At 38.9% G+C, this 23,899-nt stretch overlaps 1 protein-coding gene across 3 annotated transcripts in view; it reads left to right on the forward strand.

The window, feature by feature from the left end:
• Positions 1-803: 803 nt before the first annotated feature.
• RPS6KA6 (ribosomal protein S6 kinase A6) overlaps positions 804-23,899 on the forward strand; it is a 44,779-nt gene continuing 21,683 nt past the window's right edge. Inside the window, exons 1-8 of one of the 3 annotated variants that reach the window (XM_052813457.1) lie at positions 804-837; positions 11,398-11,457; positions 15,025-15,141; positions 18,912-18,993; positions 19,814-19,894; positions 20,428-20,507; positions 23,360-23,466; positions 23,738-23,775. In XM_052813457.1, the coding sequence (XP_052669417.1) occupies positions 11,413-11,457; positions 15,025-15,141; positions 18,912-18,993; positions 19,814-19,894; positions 20,428-20,507; positions 23,360-23,466; positions 23,738-23,775 (550 nt within the window). In that variant the 5' untranslated portion in view covers positions 804-837; positions 11,398-11,412. Of the gene's footprint in view, positions 838-1,408; positions 1,646-11,397; positions 11,458-15,024; positions 15,142-18,911; positions 18,994-19,813; positions 19,895-20,427; positions 20,508-23,359; positions 23,467-23,737; positions 23,776-23,899 lie in introns of those variants that run through there. The other 2 variants (XM_052813454.1, XM_052813455.1) reach the window with 2 other exon arrangements.

Below are 23,899 nucleotides of genomic sequence, written 5' to 3' on the forward strand. Positions count from 1 at the left end.
GGGGAACTGGTAATGGTTAGCTTTGTGAAACAGGTCGCTCTAATTTAATCAAGGACTACAGCAGTACAGCATCTTATACTATATACTTGTTTGTACGATGATTGACTTCTGAGTAGAAAAAAAACAATCAGCATGGGAAAGCATTCTGGACTATGGGGTGTACCAGCTTGTTTCCTCAGTCGTGCTAATTTCATCAAAATTATTTGGCAATTAAGAACGGTTTGAGACTTCCTTTGCTAGCTCTATCTAAAGGGCAGGGCTTACCAGTTAGTCATGCAGAGTGTTTAAATAAAAACTCCGTGCCATTGAGGCAGTTTTCTGTCCTTAAAAATATATATTTTTGACAGTACCATCTAGTGTTTTCCCGCTCCTGAGATCCAACGGTGATGGAGAAATACTATTTTTTCATCCATGGTCTTTTTTCTACCCCCTCAGGTTTGGAAATACGGTAGTATTTCTCTCTAAACACACGCTTGGAAACAAAGGAGTCCATCCCCTTGGTGTTTGTAACCACGGTGAAGCAGGCTGCTCCACTCTCCTGTAGACGTGCACACAGCTTATTCACGCTTTTCATCTCACCAGGAACCCGCAGGAACCAGGCTATGCTCTTCCACTTCCCGGCCGCCTGTGCTTCCTATCCTGCCACCTCGAAATTTTGAAAAACAGAACGAAACTTTTGGGGGTTTGGGTTTGTTCCACACCCCCCCCCCGTCAGTTCATCGCGAACGAGAGCCGCCCTCCTCACAGCCGGGTTGCCCGCCGTGTCGCCTCCGTAGGAGGGAGCTGCTCCCCAGGTGGGCCCGCCGGCGCTTATGAGGGGAATTCAAGGCACCTAAGGTAGGGACCGGGCATTTCTCTGGGGGCTGAGGGGACAAGGGTCTCTCACAGGCCGGGTACTTCACCCATTCCACACCATCGATATTTTTACCCCCTTTGTTTTGTTCCAAATCCCCCCCCCCTCCGCCGCCGCCTCGCCGAGACCCTCCCTCAGTCTCCCCTCAGACTCGGGCGGAACGTCCAGCTGCCGCCGCGCACCCACGGGCTATTGAACCGCCGTCCCTCAGGCGGGAGGGCAGCGCTCCGGGGCCGCCCTAACCGGACACCCTCCCCGCTCCGCAGGCCGGTACCGTGTGCGTGTCGCCCCCCTTCGCCATCCCCATCCCTATCCCCCCTCACCCGGCCGCCGCCCGGCTGAGGGAACGTTAACGTCACCGCGCGTCACCACCCACCCCCCACCTCCCCCCCCCCATGCAGGGGATTCTCCGGCCCGCCCTGACGTCATCCCCATGCCGCGCAGGCCCGGCCCCCGCCGGCCGCCATGTTGGGGGGTGTGCGCGGGGGAGCGCAGAGCGGAGCCGCCCCCGCCGGCCGGCAGCAGCAGCAGCAGTAGGAGCAGCAGCAGCAGCAGCCGCCCCAGCCCCAGCCCCAGCTCCGCCGCCGCGGTCTATGGGCAGGAGGAGGAGGGGGCCCGCCGCGGCCGTCCGCCGCCTCTGAGCCGGTCCGTAGGGCCGGGGAATGTGCAACGGCTGGCGGCGGTTGCCCGGCTGAAGAGGAGAGCCGGGACATGGTGCCGTTCGCACCGCTGGAGGACGCGGAGGAGCCGGAGCCCTGCCACAAAATGGAGCTGTACGTGAGCGGCGGCGAGGTCAGTGTGGGGCCGGGGGGGGGGGGGAGAGGCGGGGCTCCCCGCACCGCGGCCGGCTCCCCCGCGGGCACCTGCCTCCACGGCCCCCGCCGCCTGGGAGCGGTGGGGCCGGGGGCGGGCAGACCGCAACGCCCCCGGCCCCGGCCTCGCCCCGCCGGCCCCCCCCGCCTCCTCCTCCCCGGTTTCGCGGGTCTGCCCCCCCCCCCCCCGCCCCCCGCCTCGCTGCCCCCGGTCTGTCCGCCGCTCTCCCCCGCCGGCGCCGCTTCCCCGCCTCCCTCGGGATCCCCCCTCCGCCCCGGTTCCTCTCTCTCCCCCGCCGCCCGGGCACCTGGCCTGCTCACGCCTCGTCCCCCGGAGCAGCCGCGCCGGGACCGGCCTTTCCTGGGAGCTGGCCCCGGCTCCGGCCCGTCCCGGGAAGGCGGCGGCCCCCGGGCGCGACCCCGCTGCCCGTCCCCGCCGCGGCGGGAGGGCCCGTTCCCCCGCCCCGGGCCTCCCTCGGCGGCCGCCGCCACTGCCGCGCCCGGCGGCGGCCGCAGGGCTGGGAAGGCGATGGCAAACGGCGCTGCCCTCCGGGGTGCGGGCTGCGAGGCGGCAGGAACACGTGTGGAGTTAGAGGAGAGCCAAGTTAGCTGGTGGGAAGAAACGTCTGTTCAAGAGCGCCGAAGGCCGGTGTGCTTCGTGGCGGTGTTCGTGTCACGGTTGTCGGTTCCCGGTTAACGTACGGCTCCGGAGGATTTTTTTGTAAACGCGGTTTTATGGCCGTAGCGCCTGTGGAAAGTTACTTTAACTTCTCCTGAAAATTTGACTGTACTAATCTGGATGCGCATCCAGGTGGGTTGTCACTGGGAGGGGGTCCCTTTGCTTGTTCGTTGAAGAGCTACACAATAATTACCGTACGCACAACTAACAGAAAGAACCAGGAGCGTGTGACTGAGGTTTGCGTGCCAAAACATAAGGAACGACGTCGGGAGTGTCTTCAAGGTATTGCTTAGCACTCTAGGTGCATCCATAAGCAAGTACCAAATGCTATTTAAAAGAAAATAAATGGTAAGACTGGTTATGCTGTAATAATATCTCAGCAGAATGTGACACTCGAGTATTAAAACTTTTGCACTTTTAAATCAGAAGCGTAGGATTGCATATCAAGTATCATCAGGTATGACAAATAAAAGATTACACCTGGGTGTATTAGACGCACAAAAGATGTTATCTAAATAAAGCTTCTTAAAACTGGTTGGACTTGCTTTCCGTGATGCAGTAGGCTTTTCTTATCGTAAGTAAAAAGGTCTGTAGCAAATTCATCTGTAAGTACGAAGTGCGCAAAACAGGCGTAGGTTGAAGTTTTGGGAAGAGTGAAAGGATATCCTTTAAAGGATCTTGTGGAAATTTTACTCTCTGATAAAAATTTATACATATAAAGAAAAAAAAAACTCCAGTAATTCATGATAGGAATAAAGCCATGAGGTTTTAAATTTCTTAGAGTTGGGTTTGGTTTTTTTTTAATTTTCTGTAGCTGTGTCTACAGAGTGCTACTTCCAAGTACTATAATTACTGGACATGCATTTCTACACCATGGCTGCTACACTTTAACACTTTAAAATATTGTAATGATCTAATAATACTTGATGCAGTCCCTGTACCTTAATATTAGAGAAATCCTAATTACGCTAGTGAAGCTACAGGTAAGGATTAAAAAGTCAGCAGAAGTATTAAGGCTTATTTGTTAATCTTATGGTTTGTAAAAATAGTATGCTGTAGTTAAGGTATGAAGATTATTGAAGGTGTGAGAACTTTCTGGGCCCCGTTGATTTGTTCTTTAAGAATATTGTGATACATCAGTGTTAAAATGATTGGAGTATTGCAGCTGCAATGTGAACATTTGTGGTTATTGTGCATCTCTCAGTATTTTTTTGGCTGGACAAATACCCCTCCGTCGAGGCTGGTGCTACTTTCAGAGTACTGTGTTCAGTGCTGCTTTTGCGTACAGATTTTGCCATAAATATTGTATTGGCAGTTAGCAAGTGTGGCTGGAGAACCAGCCCTAGCTCCAACGCAGCAAAGCTCACACGGGTAGTTCTGCTGACAGTGGTGACATTTAAGTTATCTTCGAATACTTGACTGGGCTTGGGCGAATAATGAGACTTGAGCTTGGCAGTGCACTGCTGTAGGAGCCTGGTTCTGAAGTCACGCTCGTCTAGCCCACAAAGCATGGGATGGTGGATGTCCAACTGAACCAGCTCTGTGTTCACAACATCTGAAGGCAACTGTTTGCAACAGTCATTCTTTAAATTATATTTTCCTCAAGCCCGTACATGAACCACTTAACAGGGTCTGCGTAAAACTATTTCAGTTGCGCTCTGATTAAAATGAGACATCATGTTTGTTACGTCCGTGTTGCATTTGGCTAGCAGCATTTGAGACTTCGTTTATACCAAAACCAGATTCGATTCTTCAAGTTGTGTATGAAGTTCCCAAATTACATTAACAAATACTTGTTATTGTCATAACGCTTTATTTTAGGTGCATCTCAGGGATCTGTAGTACTTTTCACTTGTTGGAATTCTACATTCATGTGGTTTGGGGATTTAACAAATATTTATTTTATGTTGAAATTAATTTTGGTTTCGTTTGGATTCTTCACTTAAATTTTATAGAATTAATTATAGCCTGTAGTACTTACTACATCCTTACGTTGGCAGTCTGATAGATCTCGGTGACCTCGGCCTCACTGGAACCACAGTCAACAGTATTACTGTGAAGTCCTCGTATATTTTGAGGACTAACTTACTTGGGCTCTTGTACATCAGTTGTAGCATAGGAGGAGAAATTAGAGAAACAGTTCTCCCCGAGGAATCAGGTGTTGACTAAATTCAGTATTACGTTATTAGAAATAAGTGCATTTCCAGTGAAGTAACGCTCGTGTTGACTGGACAAAGTAAAAACAGTTGGCAGGGGAAGGGTGCAATCGTGAAGGTAGGAAACAAATTTTCATGCTTCAAGGCATAAAACCAACATGAACTTTTGGAAGAAATTTAGGATTGAATTATTTTGCCCTTTTTCACATTGGTGGTCTTTGAAGTGCTAAGGATTACATTTTGGGCTGGGTGCTGTGCTGTTCCTGTCTGTTCTTATATTCCTATATGACAGTGTCACTTGTGAAGCAATTTTGTGACTGTGGGAATTCCTTAAGAATAGGTGGGAAGGGCGTGTGTCATGCAGTCTAAGCTTCAAATATTGAGTGAACTTCTTTCCTCCTAAATATAGGATTAATAAGTATTTTTGTGGTAATAAAAATAGGTATGAGGGTGTTGATTATAATCAGCCGTTGTAGATTATTAAAGTACGATTGCAGTCTACAAAGAACCAGTAGATGTTAACATTTTATTGACCAAGCTGAACGAAATGCAAAAATACTTGGAATGGGGCAGAATACAGTAACTTTGGAATTTTCTGCCTGTTCAGTAAAATTAGTCTTGCATGCATTTAATAAAAAGAAGTGTAATTGACTGAAGTGCATGCATAAATGCAACCTCAGTCAAATATTTATTTTTGAAATACTTCAGAAACTAGTTGCTTAGTTGGCTGACAGTGACAAGGAAGACAAGGCTGAAACAACGAAGTGACTGGAAACTAAAGTATTTTGCTAGAGAATGGCTGCATTGCAAGTTGCTGCCTTCCAAAAAGCATGTTCATGAGTTGAGCTTTGCTGCTGTTGTGCATAATCTGTTGCCTGTGCCAATTTAAATAAATATATCTTTGATTTTGGCCAATGTTTTCTGTCCATCCTCTTAAGCATGTTCTGAGCCTGGTCTGTCAAAGGCCACTGAATTTTGTCAGTGTTAGGAGTTGCATAACTCCTTTGTGAGTAATTACTGGCAGTGACATGGATGACTCAGCTACCTAGTTTTGTGCATCTCTGAAAGCCTCCACAATTAGGTGGTGTTATGTTAAGAAAAGAGAGTAATAGTATGGCCCATAACTTGAATTAAGTGCCCTCAGCCATTGCAACAATGTACAGGTTTTTATAAAGACTTATGAGAACAAGCTGCCTTTAAAAAAAAAAAAAAGTAAGCACATTAATACTCTTAAATGGCAAACAATGAGTGTCTTTATGCATTGAAAAGTGCTGCAATATAATAATAATAATTATTCTGTTTTGGTATACCACTTTTGAAGATTATTTTGGACATCTGCTATGGTATCCTGAGTCTCTGAAAAGAGCTGGGGGAGTCTGTTCGAGGTAGCTGACCTTCGTTCCCACAGGATGGCTTTGGAGAGACTTCACAGTAACCTTAAATCAGAAGAATGGTATTTTGTTAACTCATAATATCTAGAATTTTAATATTTATGTAGGTGTACTTTAATACATTAAGAATAAAGTTAGAAATATTTTGTTTTTATCAAGTTTAAATCTTAACCCTTTTCCAGTGTTCTCTTACCTGCCATTAAACATGATTTCAAGACTGTCTGCTTTTTGCCCTTTGATGATAGGGTTGCAGTTGTCTACTAGACAGGCAGTAGTGAAAAGATCTCGAGTCCTTTACTGGTTCAGTGATCCCTGTGCTGACGGTTAGGTTTGTGTCTTCGCATAACTATAACTAGTCTGAGACACACAGAATTCTCCCCTGATGTCTGATAATGGGAAGGATCAAAATGTTCTCTTAAAATCAGTAATTATATGTTGCTGAATGTTTGTTATCTTGTCTGAATGTATGATTTATTTGTCACAGGAAAAGAACTTTATAACTTTCCCTAGTAACTGATTATGGGTTTAAGGTTTTTGTTTTGTTTTTAAGGTAGATGGCTTTATCTTCTTTTACTTGGTACGTTTAAAGAGAGCATGAGTGAGTTACCTGGCCTCTTCCTTTTGTGAGAGGATTTGAGGGAGTGAGGCTAGCACAGGGTTTGTGCAGGCGGTGAGCGGATGAGAAGAAAATTCGGCGTAGACCTGCAGAGTCTCACGTGGGCACTGCCATCGGCAGGACGTCCTTCCTCTGGTCACATCGTGGTAGGGTGGGACTCGGCTTTAGTTGGTGTAACTCAGTGTCGGGTAACCCTAATAACACTGCTTCGTCTTCCACTTCGTGGGGTTGGCTGCTGCACTGGGAGAAATTCTTCCTTCCCAAAAGTATGCGAGCCCAGGCTGTAAAGAGCACTGAATCCACCTTGGGCACTTGCACCCAGTAACAATATCTACAGTTTAAAAAAAAAAAAAAAAAAAAAAAGACTTGCACGGAGAAAAGTTGTAGATGTTTTATAGGAAGAATAGGTGCCTTAAAGCTTCAGTTTTGTTCACAGTGACTTTTAGACATTTAAAAAAAAAAAAAAAAAATCATAAACCCCCTCACCTGCTTGGCTGTGCACAGAACCCCCAGATTTCTTAAACTTATCTCAGGAAATCAGATTCAGTAGGCCAATGTGTTGCTAATTAAATTAATGATGCAAACTCTCTGCAGATGTAATTCAGAATAAATGAGGAACAAATGTGGTTGTCTTAACAGGAATTTTTTTTCAAAGGATTTTTTCAAAGTCTTTTCAAAATAATTGGGGTTTCTAATGTAAGCTTCCACTCTAACATTTTGAAATAAGTATTTGAAGTAATACTTTTGTATGTGGGGAAGCAAACTGGTTAGTCTTGTGTTCATTTGGAAGAATTGAGAGATGTAGATCTGGTGACCGACTGTAGCTGCAGTAACTTAGCAAATTAAGCACAGTGAAGGAGGAACTGGGGAGAATGCAGAAGCTTTTGTTGATCCTTATGTAGAATTTTACCTGTTTGAAGTCAGACTAGATTATATGTGAGGGGTGATAAATAATGCTTTCTACTCCTAATAACATTATAAAATTCCCAGTTCTGTTTTTTCTATAAAATTTTTAATTCTGTTTGAATGCCTAAATGAGGATGTGTAAAAACAGGGCAGAATGAACCAGCTTTACATCTTCTGCTGTTTTTCCTTGTAGTGAGGTGGTTTTGCTGACCATTTGTCTAGGTTCTTTCGGCCACAACCTGTAGACCCACCAAACCATAACACATTTACCATGTAAACGGTTAAAACATCCTTAAAGTAGAGGGGAAGATGGTTCAAATCTTTGGTAATACTGGGATTCCTCTGCTCTGCTGTAATTATCAGAGGAGAAACATGTGCAATAGTAGCTAAGCCTTTTACCAGCCCACAAAAGCCCTTTGGATATTCTCCCAAGGTAATAGGGTCCCAGGGAGTCATGGGATCCATCGCAGCTATTTAAATCAGAAGGCAGATTGTGCTGCGTTACCTCAGAGGCAGTTTGGCATCGGAGGACTGGGTCTCTTAGCCTGCATCTCTGGAAAAGTAAGTTTCTTACCTGCCAGATCGTCTGACCTTAACGTTGTTCTCATCTTTTTATAGAGTTGTTTTGGTTATTTTTATACTAATAATGTGGAGTGCTTTGTGTAATTTTCAAAATTTGTATTTGGAAAGTATTGACACTGTTTGCCTAAATGTCCGAGTTTAGTTTGTGTTTTAATGAAAATTAATAATTAAAGTGTTCTGTTAGTTGTAGGACTTTAGCAGTACTGAACAGCAAAATGATTCAAGGGTGAAAGAATCTTCTTCAGAATAATGGTACTTGCTTCCTTTCACCTGTTCTCTTTATAGAGATATGTGCTTTCTAATTCTCAATAAAAAATTAAATTTGTATGTTCATAGATACATAGTAAGTAATGACTTAGAGGTTAAAATAGTTCTGTTCTATATATGTTTGTGTGTAAATATTCATGATTAAATCACTAAAAGGGGTCCCACTTGGCTGCAGAAGCAGAATTTTGTTTTTGGTTTCCACAGAGGTGTGAATTTTTGCCTAATATGGGAGACAGTGGAAACTTCTAGTTACTGAAACTTGGCCAATATAAGTAACTGCACAGAACAGTAATGATTTAATTTTTGTCAATGAATTTTTTAACTGAATAACTAGCAAACTACTAGACTTTGGATTACAATCCAACAGGTTTGTTGTTGCTTGTTTTGTTTTGTTGGGTTTTTTTAATGGATGGTGACCAGGGCTCACAAACAAATAAGGCAAAAGTGTAGTTGTGTATATCAGGCAATAAAAGTAGATTCATGCACTTGAACATAAAATTTTTTGGACTAAAAATTGGCAGGCATCCCAGTCTTTGTAGTTATAGAGAGACTGGACAGGAGAAAAAAGACCATGAGCAACAATGAAGGGGAAGAGTGTACGGTAGGAAATTGTTAATTAACATGACATTTGATTACCTGCCATAAAAATCCTATAACTTACTATATTTGATTTGCTAGAAAGCTGAAAGTATGCTTACATGGTGTGCTCAGGAACTATGTAGATCAAATAACATGCTAATTTTTGGTTCAAAACCCCGTTCCAGCAGTGACAGCTTTCTGTATCTGATTGCCTGGAGTTAAGCTATTGTTTTCAGTGTATCTACAGTTCTTCTGGCTGGTAGTATTGTATCCAGAGCTTAAATTTAAGTAACAAAACTTGGAAAATGTTGACCATATTTAAAGAAAGAAAAGGTGAAATGCACAGTAAATTCACTTCAAATTAAAGTCCATGAGTGAAGAATTGTATCATATTTCTGAGCACCTGGAGTGGAAACCCATTTTATTACTAGGTCCAAATAAGATTTTTGGACAACTTTGGTGGGCCTCACATAGATTCATGCTTGAATGTAATCAAGTGATATTGTGAGAAGAAATTACATGGCAGTGAATTGTCTGAAATGAGGTTGGAGTTCATATCTGGTCTGAACTTTGGTATCATTTCGTGATGTATTCAATTAGTTCATACAATAACAAGTATAGTGAGTGTTTCCCATCCCTCCCAGTATTTAATTTGGAAAAAATACGCAAAAACAAGTTAGTTATGCAGCAAATTAGTTAGTAGCATTGGTTTCTGTAGTGTATGTGAGGTTTCTGAATCCAGGTTAGTGTTTTTGGCCTTGAGAAATTAGGGTGGCAATGCATGATAGATATGAATGATGAACGTGTGAATATGCTAGTGCTTGGTTAAACTGACAGATTATAGTTAATGTGAAGAGTATGTGTGTAAACTGTGGTTAAAATAAATATTAACTTAGAGAAGAGTGAAAGTAATCAAAGCTTCATGCTACTTTCCTTGATATTTTTTTTTTTCAGTGAGGATATAGTCCAAAAGTAAGTGCCAGTATCTTGATACAAAAATTGGAGATTTAATTTTATCAAAATCATTAATTTAGGAGTTAACTCTTAAAAGCAGTACTTGAAATCAAGGGTCCTAGAAGAAGCAGTGGAAGTGGTTGAGGGTTTGCTTAGATGATGCAATTGTGGTGGTATAAACCTGTCCCTTCAGCCTTACCTGTTTGTCAGGTTTTCTGTTTTGTTTTTAAATAGGGGCATGGTCTATATGGCATTTCAAGATTCTTTGTAGTTCTGCGTTTTACCAATTCACATACTGATAATCATACCATATTTCAGTATCTTAGGCATGTATTTTAGATAAATTCAGAAGCACAAGCAAAAGGTCATTACCCAGTCTAAGACCTTACTTGGTTCAACTTCTGTTTTCAGGGGAAAAGTAGTTTGAGTTTCCTTCTGTTATTTCTAGTTAGTATTTTGTTGTGTGAGATCTATGCCACAGGAAGGTAGTGATGCTGAACAATTAACATGTAAATAAATTAGCAATTATCACTAGCAAAATCCATAATTGGCTTCACCCATTTTGTCAGGTATTACCAGTTTTTAATTAATGCTTTGCATGTTGAAGCAGAGCATGTCCTTTTTATTTGTTTTGTTGGTGGTTTTTTTTTTACCGTTTCAGTTTTTAAGTTTTCAGTTTTTTCAGTTTTTTTAAGGAGCACTGAATTTTTTCTTACTTAAGGAGAGCTTAAACTGAATAACTTAATTTTTTTTTTTTTTTTTTTTTTTTACTGTGACTGTGGACTTGGTATCTTCTTTTTACTGTTTTTTGGTGGCGGGTGGGGGTAGGCAACTACTAGGAAGTATTGTGCTCATTTAAGAGCGTGTCATTTATTTGCTTCTGTCCAGGTGCATATCACACTTTTCTGCCTCTTAAAAGTGTTATTTTTGAAATTGATCCACAAATAATATACAGATCTATGTTTTCTAAAATACTTCATTAAAGTTTGAGTATTCTATTTGCTAGATATTTAAATAACTGTTGATGCAAGTGAATTTTTAGAGGAGTCTAATTTTTTAAGGAAATAGGTAATTGGTTTTGTGCATAAGAAATCTGTGGTATGTATTCTCTGTTCTACCTACTCTTGCACTTCTCCCTCCTGCCCCAAAAAGACTTGAAATCACTTTTGAATCTTTTCTCCTTAAACTGCAAATTAATTTTCAGCAGCAGATTTTAGGTTTCTGAAAAGCATCCTCAACGTAATTTTTGTGTATAACGGAAGAATTTTATGTTAGTGTCATCTTGTTTGGATGGTATCTGTAGGTTTTAAAGAAGGAATTTGAAATTAATTCCCATTAAAGAACACTGTGGAATGGCATTTACAAAGGGGTATGCTAAATGACACATAAGGGAGATGCTAAATATAACTACTAAGTAGTAGTATTTGTTTGAAACTACAGTTTTAAATTAGAGCAACACTACCACCAGTTTTCATTTGTGTGCTCTGAAATGTAAATTGGTCAAATGATGAACTCTGCTTATTTGAAATTTTTAGGTCTTAATGTTGGTTTTGTTGTGTTTTTTTCTTTCTCTTCTGCATTCCCCTTCCTTCCCCTCTCCAGCTAAATGGCCTTAAAATGGCAGATGAGCCCATGGAAGAAGGTGAACCATATTCCTACCACGTAAGTATATCTGATAGATGTTCAGTTTAGACACTCATTAGCATGACTTCCTTTTGAAGCAGAATTTATGCATTCCCTGCTCTTTAATAACTTTTTAACCTATCATTTTATTTGACCAGATCTAAAGAGGCTCTAAGTCTCAAAGATGATTTTCAAAATTAATACCTGGGTCGGGGCCGTAAGTGCCTTGTGTGGGAAAGGTGGCTGCATGAGCCAGTGCTTTATGGAAAACAGTTTCTGTGTGCTGGAGAAAGCATTTGCAGATCCCTCAACCTCAGAAAATGCTCAGTCCAACCTTGAACCTTTTATACACAGAGTGCTTAATGTCACTCTTATTACACTGTCATCTGTTCTTCCTTTGTATTTTTTAATGTAGTTGCTGTACATTCCTCTAGAAGGTGCTTAATTCCTGCTGGTTTAGAACAGAATTAATTTTTATACCAGTATGTTAATTTGACTTTTATGTAGAAATATCCCAGATAAACCCTGTCGAGCATGATTTTTGTCCAGTGCCTTGGTGATGTTCATATTTAGGAGATGCTGAAGATCAGTGTTCTGTATGCTGGCTAAATCTTGGACTAAACTTCAGGCTAATTCTGTATGTGGTGAAATGCCTGACTTTGCACGGAAAAATGGGCCATTTTTGAACATGCTCATCCGTATGTTTTTGAACAGGATCATGGGAGAAGGTATCAAGTAGATCTTATTGCCAGCTGTAACCACTGCTTTGTATTGCAATAACAACTTTATAAGTAAGTGATTTGGAGAATAAACTCTTGAGGGTAGAAACATGTGGTGCTTGGACTTCTCCTGGTGTGGAGTAAGTAAATAAACAATCAGTATCATAGTCATCTTACACGTAGCAAAGAATGATGAGCAATGGGTTATCTCAATCTTTTACTGTACTTGAACCAGAAGGATGTTGCTGAGCTTGTTTGTTAGGTGCTTGGAGCTACATACCAGTCAAGCTGTAACGAAGTAAGATGGCACAAAGCCATAACCGATTGTGGCGTTTCTTTCAGTGCTTTGTCTTCTGTTGAACCTGCTGGGAATACTTACCTCTTGTGCAAGGTGACTCAGTGGGAGCTAGTACCTGAGCCCTGAAATAGATTTGCTGCTCAAGTGGCAGAGCACAAAACCAGATAACCAAATTTGCAGTTCATGGAGGCCAAACTAGAAATGAAAATGAAACTGGCTTGTGTATCTGTTCAACTCTTTACCTGCTTATTTCTTGTTGATGATGCAGAGGTCTTTTTGTACTTCAGTCATGCCAATTTTTAGTACTTTAATGATAGTTAAGTAGGTGAAATTGTATAGACATCTTTTGTGAAGGTAAAACACTTTATAAAAAATAACTCATCTCACACATCTCAAGTTATTCTTTATTTGCATGGAAAACATTTTTTTCTCCTCAGTTCACTTTTAGAAATACTCTATCAGTCTCCACAGCAACCACATGTGATGTCACAGGCTAATGACTCAAGGTGGGTGATAAACAGAAGAGCAGGTGAACTCTTAAAGATCTTTTCTCATGCGAAGGTTCACAGTGTTAAGGAATACAAATTAGGATGGTGAAGTAAAAAGGCTTCTAAATAGAGTATTTGCATATTTCATAGAAAGAACCAGCCATTAAGTCTGTTGTACGACTTGGTGTATAACTAGACGACTTGCTGCTTTCATCTGTCATCACATCACTTGAAAGGCTAGTGTTCTTACCTGCCTTAAATTCCAGGCATGTGTTAAAAAAAAAAAAAGTAAAAATGAAGATACGTGCGGCTTTCCTATGAATACGTATATGCATAGTCAACAAGATGGATGCATGAAATGAAGTTGAGATGTATGCACTGTATCATAAGTGTATGCCAGCTGTTATTTTGTGAACAGAGGGAAATAAAGTAGCTTAGAGTGTGAATTAAAGAATTAACTTTGTTATCCAGCAGTGTCTTGTGTTAATACCTACCTTTGCATGGGAAGCAGGCGGAACAAAGAGGCCTTTTCCAGGAAGAATATGAAATAAGAGATGTAGGGGAGGGGAAAAGACTCATGTGTAGTAACAGCTGAACTACAGTTTGTGAATATACTGAGATGTTAATTTGAACTCTTTCTTTCCCCCTCAGGACAATCAAAACAATTAAGGCATAGACAGTAAATGCAGTGTGATGATTGCCCCCTTTTTTCAGATGATCAGATTTCTACCCTGAATTTCTGTGTAAACCCACCTAGAGAGTTTCATCTAGATACTTCTGTATCAAGTCTGATAATGCTGACTATAAGTTTTAATGCATGGTGTTGGGCAGCAAGACTTCCTGTAGTCAACCTAATTATAGAATGATGATCTTTTCTAAAACCAGCTGTTTCATCAAGTGGTCAGGTTTTTTTCCGGTGGTGTTCATACTTGTCATTGAGGGACAGCAACACACCATAGGTTGGGAGGGTGTTTTTCTGGTCTTCACTAAGAGAAGCTTTCAAGATGAAGGCCTAAAGAGGATGGGAGGACAGTTAATAATCATTTGGATACCCTAAAGACATCAAAGTCCTGCAGATTGGGTGGGATTTTCTGTTGTGATTTTGCAGTGTGCAAGAAATTAGTTGGTATTCTTGATAGGGCTGAGGAGTGCCGCTCCTGTTGTACGTGCAAGCTCAGGTTGCTGTTCTGGGCCTTAGCACGTAGTTTGTAGTTTCAAGGGTGCTTATTTTAACAGCTCTCTTGTTTTGGCTCGCAGAAACTTCTCTTACACCATAAGAGCTGCAATACATCATCTGATTTGTTTTCATCATGAATGTTTGTCTTTTCACAATTGTAGCTGCTGTGCCCTGCTTTGCTAAAGATGAGAGTAACAGGAAAAAGTCAACAGAACACTAAATCTTTTATGTAGTACCTCAGAATTACCCTCAGCTTTCTGAAGTAGGTCTCTACAGAGGATAGTCTCTCCATGAGCTCTGCATCCCAGAGCTGTGTTTCTTCTGTTGGATGCAAGAATTCTCAAGAGTTCTTAAGATGACTCATATCTTATTTATGCTCTTCAAACGATGCATGTTCATCTACCTACAAATGGATGACCATATTTATTATTTGCTGCTGTGAAAAGCAATAATTACCTAAAATGATGAAATTCAATTTCGCTTTCATTAAGACTATTTCAGGAAAGGGAAAGATGAGAAGAGTAATCACTGGGAAAACTAAAGGCCGCTAAAACAGACGTGAAGCACGGAAGAATCATCTTAGACTTGGTTTAAAAATCTGTATATTTATTCCTTTTATGTAAGAAAACCCATCTTTGTTGTAGTTATAATATTTATGACAAAAAGAAATGAACATTCTTTGAGAACTTTACTTCAGTTTAGAAATTTTAGATGCATCTATGTAAGAAAGGATGGATGGGAAAACTCTTCATTTGAACAGCTTTCTGTTATGCCTTATTAGAATTTTGAATATTTTATTAGGGAAAAAAAAAAAGCAACCCACAAAAAAACCAAGAAAAGAGCAAGCTTTTACATGCGCTTCTAACAAGAGTTGATTAATTCAGGCCTGTTCATTGTTGTATTTTGTTTGCCTTGAAATAATAGGATGAAGGAAGTGTGAAAGAAATCCCTATTACACACCATGTGAAAGAAGGATGTGAGAAAGCAGATCCAGCACAGTTTGAACTACTTAAGGTTCTTGGACAGGGATCATTTGGAAAGGTAAGATAACTTTGTTTTCATCTGATGTCCACTTTGAACCTGCTTTATCTTGCTTCCCTTATTTCTGTAATACTACAAGGTTAGGTATAAACGTAACAAATCTGGGTACAGGTAGATATGTTTGTGGAAATTGCCTTGCTTTGGAGGAAGTTATCCACCCCGTTTTGCAGCTGGGTGGGAGGGGACTACGTTTTCATTTTTACTATGATAGCATTTCTGACTTAATATTTTTTAGAGGAAAAGCAATCTTTTTCCACAGACCTGTCCAGACATTCAAGAAAGATAGTGCTGTAGCAGAGTTGCTGGGAATGTTTGAAAAGATAGTGACAAATTTCATTTTTTTTCCAAACCTTGTTGTGGTGCCAAGGGAGCACTGTTTGTAGCAGGACATAAAATCGTATCAGATGCAGAGGCAACAGACTCAGTCTCTAGGCAGAATGGTCAGTCAGTAGCAAATTTTAGGAGGTCTGCCATGGAAAGTTACCATTTGCTTTAACTGGACAGAGAGGCATGTTTGTGGTTCATCTGGAGTGGCATCTGCAGCTTCATGGGAACAATGGCACCGACGTCAAGGGATTTTACCAGTTGGGTTAGAGAGTTAGGGGTGGGTTTTATGCAACAGCGCTGGTGTTGACAAGCTCTGTTTGCCTAATACCATGGCTATTTGAAATAAAATAATAGTGTTTTCAACTGCCTCAAGTCTTTATTTATTGCAGCATCTAGTGAGGAATCAGAATGAACAATATCTCTGTTCTATATAGGTTGCCTCATATCTTCTGTAGCTTAGGTTGATGCTTGGGAGGCACCAGTGGTGTAATAGACATCGATAGACACTTCTGGAGGAGTTGGTGATTTGTCTTTTAATGATGGTACTTGACATGCTGTGAACGACTTTTTTCAATATACGAAATCTGTATTGATGTAGATACAGAAGAATGATAGTGGTAGTTTAGAACTTGAACCAAAGTAACAATAAAGTAAATAATCGGGGAAAGGTGTTTCAGGTTTTTTATTTTGCTGTATTTAAGTGATCTACAGCTAAAAGACAGTAAGCGAACAATTATTCAAATAGCATATAGAAGAAATATGGCAATTTTTTTGTTACAATAATTTCTTTTTGTAATGTGCCACTTGGTGTCACATTGCAGAAATGAAATTAAAAATCAAATGTCTCAGTCACTAGTTTGAAACACAGTAGTTGAAATATTAATCCTAGTGTATAAGAAGCTAATTTATTTTTTAAAACCAGACTCTTAAACTACATCTTTTGCAACACATAAAAAGTAGACAATCAGCTTTACATGTGTTTCCATTTCCTGTTCTTCTGCTGATTTTGTCTATCTCATGGCAGGAACAAATCTCTGCATAGAGTTGTATGAGAGGCAGGGGAGGAAAACCCTGGACATTAGGAAGGCATTCTGTGAATAAGTGATAGTTTAGAAAATAGACTTTAAAATATTTCTTAATGTTTTACAGCTTAAGAAATGTTTCTTTATCTGGTAATGTTGGTTGCCGATTCCCTCATACACTTCTCATGGAGCCTAAAAGGCTCCATGCATTTATTACTCTTGACTTGAGATGTCTTAAGCTATCTTAGGGTTCAGCACATCTGGTGTGGACATCTTAGCCCTGACTCAGACAGATTCTTACTTCACAGAGTTCAGACTTCTGACAGCCTAAGGAACGCTCTTGCTCAGAATCCCACCAGCTTGGTGAGATGTCTGTTTTAGAGCTTTTGAAACCTGGCAGTACTTGGTTCAGACACCAGCTTTAAGAATTGGATGGTGACTGTTGCACACCTGAGCGGAGCTCTTTTTATCTAATATTTGTTGCTTTCTATTGAAAAGAGAAAACAAACAATGAAGATCAATGGCTGTTGCCTTCATGGTGTTTGTTTTCTCTCTCCAGTTCGTACTTCCCAGGGATCTCCCTTGGGGTTTAGCAAACACAAGGTTTGTTTGCTCTAGCCTGGTATAGTGCTACAGCCCATTCTCTATGTGGGTTTTTTTGGCATCTGTGCAGGATTTAACGCAGCTTCACAGAAATGAAGGGTTAAACCTCGTGTCCATTACCGAGTTTCTCTCTTCAGCCTTTGATAGCATTCTGAGGTTTCAGCACCCAGTCTGGTGAAAATGGTCTTCGATTCACTTAGGTGAATCGCTTTGCGCAGTATGTGTCCATCTTGATTGTGCTTTACAATTGAACAATTGACCATTGCATCTCTGCAAGATGTGGGATTAGGGAGACTTTGTCTGCAAATTAAATAGCTGGTGCTTGAGTAGTTTTCAGTGGCAACTATTTTGGTCCTTGTTAGCTAGAATTTGTAACTTGTACATGAATTCCTTACATTCTTACAAGCTGCTAGTTATTAAGCACTAAAATATTTGTACATGCTTAGTAATATTTTACTTTTGTAACTGAGTGTATTAATCTACAGATGTTTTTTATTTGCTGGTGTTTGAATTACTCCCTTTACTATTTGAGCATCAACATTGAGAGTAGGTTGATCATTGGGCAAAACTTAAAACAAAAAGCCCAATAACCTTGAAACATGATGACTTTTTTCATCGAACCAGAGCTTAAATAAAAACAACCCCAACCCTGTACAATTTAGTCAGTGACAGCGTATGAATTTCTGATTCTAGAATGGAAAAGTTGATGAGTATTTGATCTTTTTTTAACAATTTCTAAGTAATTTCTAACAAAGTGTATATGTAAATAAATCTAGTGTTAATGAAAATCTGAATAAGCTAAGATCAGAGAGGCAGTTTCGGGTAGCTCTTGGCATTCTCTTGTGACTTGTACTTTTTTTTTTTTTTTTGCAGTACAAACATTCCTCATAACTAATAATTGCTATTATAAGAACAACAACTTGGAAACAGGAGCACATACCAAACTGTTTTGTAAATTGAAAGACCTAGTAGTTAGAATATTAGTCAGTAGAGGTACATGTATTTGTACTGCATTATTCTATCTAATATTATGCTTTTCTTAGTATCAAGTTATATATCATCTATCTTTAAAACTCGTCTGGAAAGGAAAGAGTAGAAAAACCTGTTGGAGTTGCTATTCCAGAGGGAAGGGGTGCTTTGATCTTAAATGGTGAGGTTTCCTTGCTTTCGTCTCGCCACTCTTACAGAATTCATTAATATAGCCTGTTACATATTTGAGACTTGGGTCTTAAACCTCAAAAATCTCTTAGGAGGTGGCAGACCAGGCAGAATTGTCATTCTCCAAGAAAGTAATATAAACACACACATTTATGTAAGTACTTACTTGGTAAGTACTTATTTAAACAGCTTGCTATAGGAAAGAATGTATAGTTTATGACCAATCTGAATACTTCAGAGAGCTTGGTGGTGCATGTAGCTCTAATCTGATTAAGGGAATGCAATTTTGTCCTTCCTTTAAAGATGTGTACTTAGGAAAGAACACTGAAAGCTGCCTGAAATTAATAGGAGGTTTGTGATAGTTGCTTATTCGATTACTAAGCTTGCTTTTGCTTGCAAAAAGACTTACTATGAATATTTAGCATCTTTTCATTCCTCGGAGTTTTTGAGGAATGGGATGGGACTAGGGATGTGCCCTTCATGGTGTTTGTTTTCTCTCTCCAGTTCATACTTCCCAGGGATCTCCCTTTGGCTTCTGTAGAATACAGACTCGCAGTCTGTATTAATGAAGTTAAAAGTAAAGACATAGTAATGTTTTTTTGTTGGATTTACATAAAATATTTTTAGCAGTAATTTTAAAAGTGGTGGTTATATTACCAGGTCTTCCTCGTACGGAAAATAATCGGTCCTGATGCTGGGCAGCTTTATGCAATGAAAGTATTGAAAAAAGCTTCTTTAAAAGGTACGTGTGTCTTTTGAATTGGAACTTTAGAAAATGGTTTTCGGTGCACCTGCATCTCTTAAATGACTCTCGTAAATACTTCTTTTTAAAATCTTTTTTTTAATCTTAAATTTTTTTCAGTGAGTTCATAGCTCTACTCTGAAAGTACCTTTTTTTATAGAGTAACTTATAGAAGTTCATGTTTAAGAATTATTTTAAATCCGGACAGATAGCTGTCAAAGTTTAAAATTGCATTATTTAATTCTGTTTAGCCTTTTCATTACATTAAAACAAATTAATTTCATAAACAATTTTCCTTTTGTCTTTTGTCAAGTTAGAACTCTACTGTGGTTAGAATTGTTAACTTATTCCCTTGTTATAGGTGCCATAGCAAGCTAAATTAATGTTTTGGCTTTCAGAAGGCACTTTAATGGATGTAAGTCCACTGTGTGTAAATAGGGTCTGTTACTAGTTGAAGAGGAAAAAGTAATCTTAAAAGACAGAAAATATATATTCAGTACAGTTAGTTAATTCGGAGGTTGAAGTTAGCTGTCTGGAAGTGTGGATGTGAGCTTTTTTCTTGAAAGGACTATGGTTTATCCCAAAATATTGGGATGTGTTGGGGAAAAAAAAAAAAAAATAAGGAAGCTGGGGCAGGTAAGAAACAAAATAGAGTTTTGCTGTCTGAAAGTACGTGTTTTGTGGGAGACTTAAATAAGGTAACAAGGAAAAGTACTTCTTTAGACAGCAATGGCTTTCCGTATGCTAATTTCTGCTCCATTTGTATTATACCAAATACATTTGTTTCATACTAGTCTTTTTTCTTTTTTTTTCCCCTCAGTTCGTGATAGAGTTCGTACAAAAATGGAGAGAGATATATTAGTAGAAGTAAATCATCCATTTATCGTCAAACTGCACTATGGTTGGTATTTTTTTTGCTACAGTTTCTTTCAATACTTGAAGGCATAGCTGATCGTGTTTTTTCTCGGTTTTGTAGTGTCCATTTTAGTGCCCAAATTAGGTTCTTGCAAGTTTAAATCCCAAGACTAAAAACAGAACGTAACTACACATGTATATAAAAGTTTTTCGGTTAAGTCCTTTTGAAATGTAAGAATTTTCCAGGAAATCTTTAAAGATTTGCAGAGGATTTTTTTTGTTTTACTTTTCATTGAGTAAAACCAAAACACAGTAATTCTCATACTTGTTGTTTTCCTGTTTGACAAAGGAGAAATAAAAGAACAGTATTTTAATGATCTCTTATGACTGAGGTTATCTGCTGTGAAGAAGCAAGTAATCATTCAATAAATTACCTCATGTGCTGCTGAATTATTTCAGTTCCATTACAAAAGTATTGCCTTTCATTTGAAACTTCCAAGTTGTAAAAGCATTCAGATCTGTTTTGTAGATTATCTTTGTCACAGAACTATTGATTTTTTTTTTTAATTTTTTTTAAAGCCTTTCAGACTGAAGGGAAGCTATATTTAATATTGGATTTTCTCAGGGGAGGAGATGTATTCACGCGATTATCCAAAGAGGTAAGTTCCTAAAATTTTATCTCCACTCAGTGTTAGACAGGTGGTTTTTTGTCAGTATAGGATTGTCTTCTGTAGCTGTTTCCCCCATATTTCCTGTCATAGTCAAGTTTTTAATAACTTAGTTGGGCTTCCCTTACTTACTCTAGAATATATTCTATAACCTTAAGAAACATGAGTGTGTATTGATTAGTGGCCTAAGTCTTAATTTGGTATTTGCAAAGTACAGTTCTTTTGTCTAAAAATGTTTTGTTGCTTGGAAACCAAACTGAAGTAAATCAAGATTTAGCAAAAAAGGGGATGTATAGTTCTTATGCTCCTAGTCAGCTTAGGTGCTCCTGGAATTCTGCATCTGTGAGACTTTTCTGCTGCATTGTAAAATTTCATAATGCTGTAATACAAATCCTAACGCTTAATCTCACACAAAGTGTGAACAGTGAGTATTTTTGAGACCGCTCCCCTTCATCTAACACTGGCATGCAACTGGAACTTTAATTTTTCATTTCTATTTTTGTTTTCTGGAGAGCGAGCTTCAGAGGAGGGAATATGATGCAACCTGTTACTATTTTTTTAAAAATATTTTTCATGCATTATTTATTATATGTTACCTTAAGTATTATGAACATGTTTATAAGATTTTTATTTTCTCTCTGCAAGCCTTTCATAAAGGTCTAAATTTTTAATGGCAATTTCCCAAAAACTTCACAGTAAGAGAGCTTTTCAGTGTTTTCACCAGTGTAAATACACTTAATATTGCTAATGCATCGGAAAAGACACTTTCTTAAATGAGAAAACTGTGTATGTGACTGATTTTTTTCATGACACGAAGGAAGCTGTTGTATCCCCAGTATGTAAGGCCATGAGCTAGTTTTTTCCCCATGTGCTTTTTGTAAAAATAAAGCTTTACTTTAGGAACAGGCAGAAGAGAAGGAAAAATTTAAAGGGGGTTTTGTTTCCCTTTTTAATAAAAAGCTGACCTTGGTTAAAACAGTGATCATGTCTAAGAATTGAGCTCAAAATTAATTAACCCGGAGGCTAAAATGGAGGTTAAAAGCTTAAACCGACCGACTTGTAAAGGGTTATTGGAACAGTAGGTAGGAAAGAGGTCAATCTCTGCTTTGAATATAGGATGTCTAATTATAGAGGAAATTCTGGTATAGCAGGAAGAACTATTCTCTTGCACTAACACAGCTGGGATTACCGAGTATGTAACATTCTTAAGAAAGGGATGCAAGTCTATCCATAGTAACACTAGCTAGGTGGTTAAAAGAGGTATGTATTCCCTTTGGGAATAAAGAAGTAGTAATTGTCAAATTTTCTTACTGTTAAGTCTCTACATGTTTTTGGAAGACTTCAGTTACCTTCTATGATGGCTTTTAAACACTTACTGTGTATATAGAAAAGAAAAAAAGTCAGGCCTTTTTATTTTCTGGTCAGAAGACACGGTATTTTCAAAAGTACATGGTAAAACAAAGACGGTGGACAATACACATGACGGTAAATTCCCCATGGCATTTCGTACTTTCCACACAAGGATTATTTTAAATGAATTGGATTTAGTATGAGGTTATTAGAATACTTTTGTTGGTGTTTAAGTTCCAACGTGGGCCTGAAAGTTCCAGCTGTGGAAGTGAAATGAGTATATAATGAAGTTTTCATTGGTAACATTTAATGAAGTTGACTTGCATCGTGTTTGTTGACACAGAAAGCAGTTTTAAATGAAATTATTATTGGGAGATTGTAGATTACCATTTAGCATCACCGCATTCTGAGATTTGCATTTTGGCTACTCCAAGGAGTAATGATATCCAAGGTTTCCTCTTGCTCTTTTGGATATAGATGAAAAACAGTACCCACATTGCTCTTTAAAAAATCAAGGTGAAACTTTGTGTAGTGTAACAGCTTTATTATTCATACAACATTAATACCTATCATTATGGAAATTAGGAGTATTTCTGTTGCCAGTAGAACAGATTACATATGTGCAATTCAAAGTACAGATCAGTGTACTACTAAATCACTAAGCCCAGTTACCTTAATTTGAGTCTTGTTAGCTATCTACTGTGCAGTTGAGATGGCTGTTCTCCTTGTTCCTGTTGTTTTCAACAAATAAGGGAGTAGTTCACTTAAACCTCAAATTCAATTCCAGTAATTTAAAGATTACTAGATTTTCCAGTAATTGGTAGAACATGACAAGAGCCAAAGCAGGTATGATTCTTCTATATGAAATTAGAAGCAACCTGTTGAGTATTTAGGATAGGAATGCATCTCTCAAATGCTTTATACGCAATGTCAGTCAGTTTTTCAGTATCTCACTAGGGTTCTTCAAATTTCTTTTCCTAAGAAGAGCAGAGTAGGTTCTTCAACTCCCACTGCAGATTTTCATGTCATTGTTATTTTCACCAAAGTGTCTTATTTTGCATACTTTTCCTAAATTATTTCTCCTTTTTTTTTTCCTAAATATTGTTAATGTGAGTTGACAGAGGCAGTCACCCAATACAGCAGTCATATACTAAATTTTGTGATGCAGTGGAAACAGTCTGTATAGGATTGTGGCAGAAAGACTGCTGGTGGTCAGTAACACCAAATAAAACAAATTTATTACATTAAAAGTTAGCTCATGCTCTGCAGTAACTGCTGATGTTTTTGTTTAAGTATTGCAGGTAGTTCTTTTGTATACTTGATGATTAGCCTATATTATTATATAATTTCTGTTAGGTGAATTAATGAATTACGAGTTCTTAAGGTACTTCTAAAACTTATTCTGGAAATTAGGCAGACAGAAGTATTTTTTAGATTGCAGTTTTAAAAACTGAAGACAAGATCAGAAGGTAAATCTATACAGTTCTTATTAGGTTATGTTTACAGAGGAAGATGTGAAATTCTACCTCGCAGAACTGGCCCTTGCTTTGGATCACCTTCACAGCTTGGGAATTGTATACAGGGACCTGAAGCCAGAAAAGTAAAGTAAAATGTATTTTACCACTATTATGTGTATTTCGCTTGTTGCTTTGCATTTTCCATTATAGTGATGTAACAAATTAAAAATATTTTTGTTAGACTATGTAAACAAACATAAAATGTAAAAAATATCTGTGATTAAATGAAATAATATTGGTTTGTTAAATTAATAACAGAAGTTGGAGATCAAAATTGTTAACTGTTATATTTTAAATGTTATATGTAAACATTCCTCTTTATGTGTATTGGTGAATGTGAATTTTAATTTTCAGCATTTTGCTTGATGAAGCAGGACATATCAAGTTAACAGGTAGGTAACACTTATTAGTACAGCACTTTCTGGACATATTTCTGTATAAGCTTTTAGTTATAAGCTTAATATAGGTATAATGATGGCTGGAGTATGTGTGAGTCAGTGTTTAGCTGTTTAGAAA

The sequence above is a fragment of the Harpia harpyja genome, chromosome 18, assembly GCF_026419915.1.
Source record: "Harpia harpyja isolate bHarHar1 chromosome 18, bHarHar1 primary haplotype, whole genome shotgun sequence".
NCBI lineage: Eukaryota > Metazoa > Chordata > Aves > Accipitriformes > Accipitridae > Harpia > Harpia harpyja.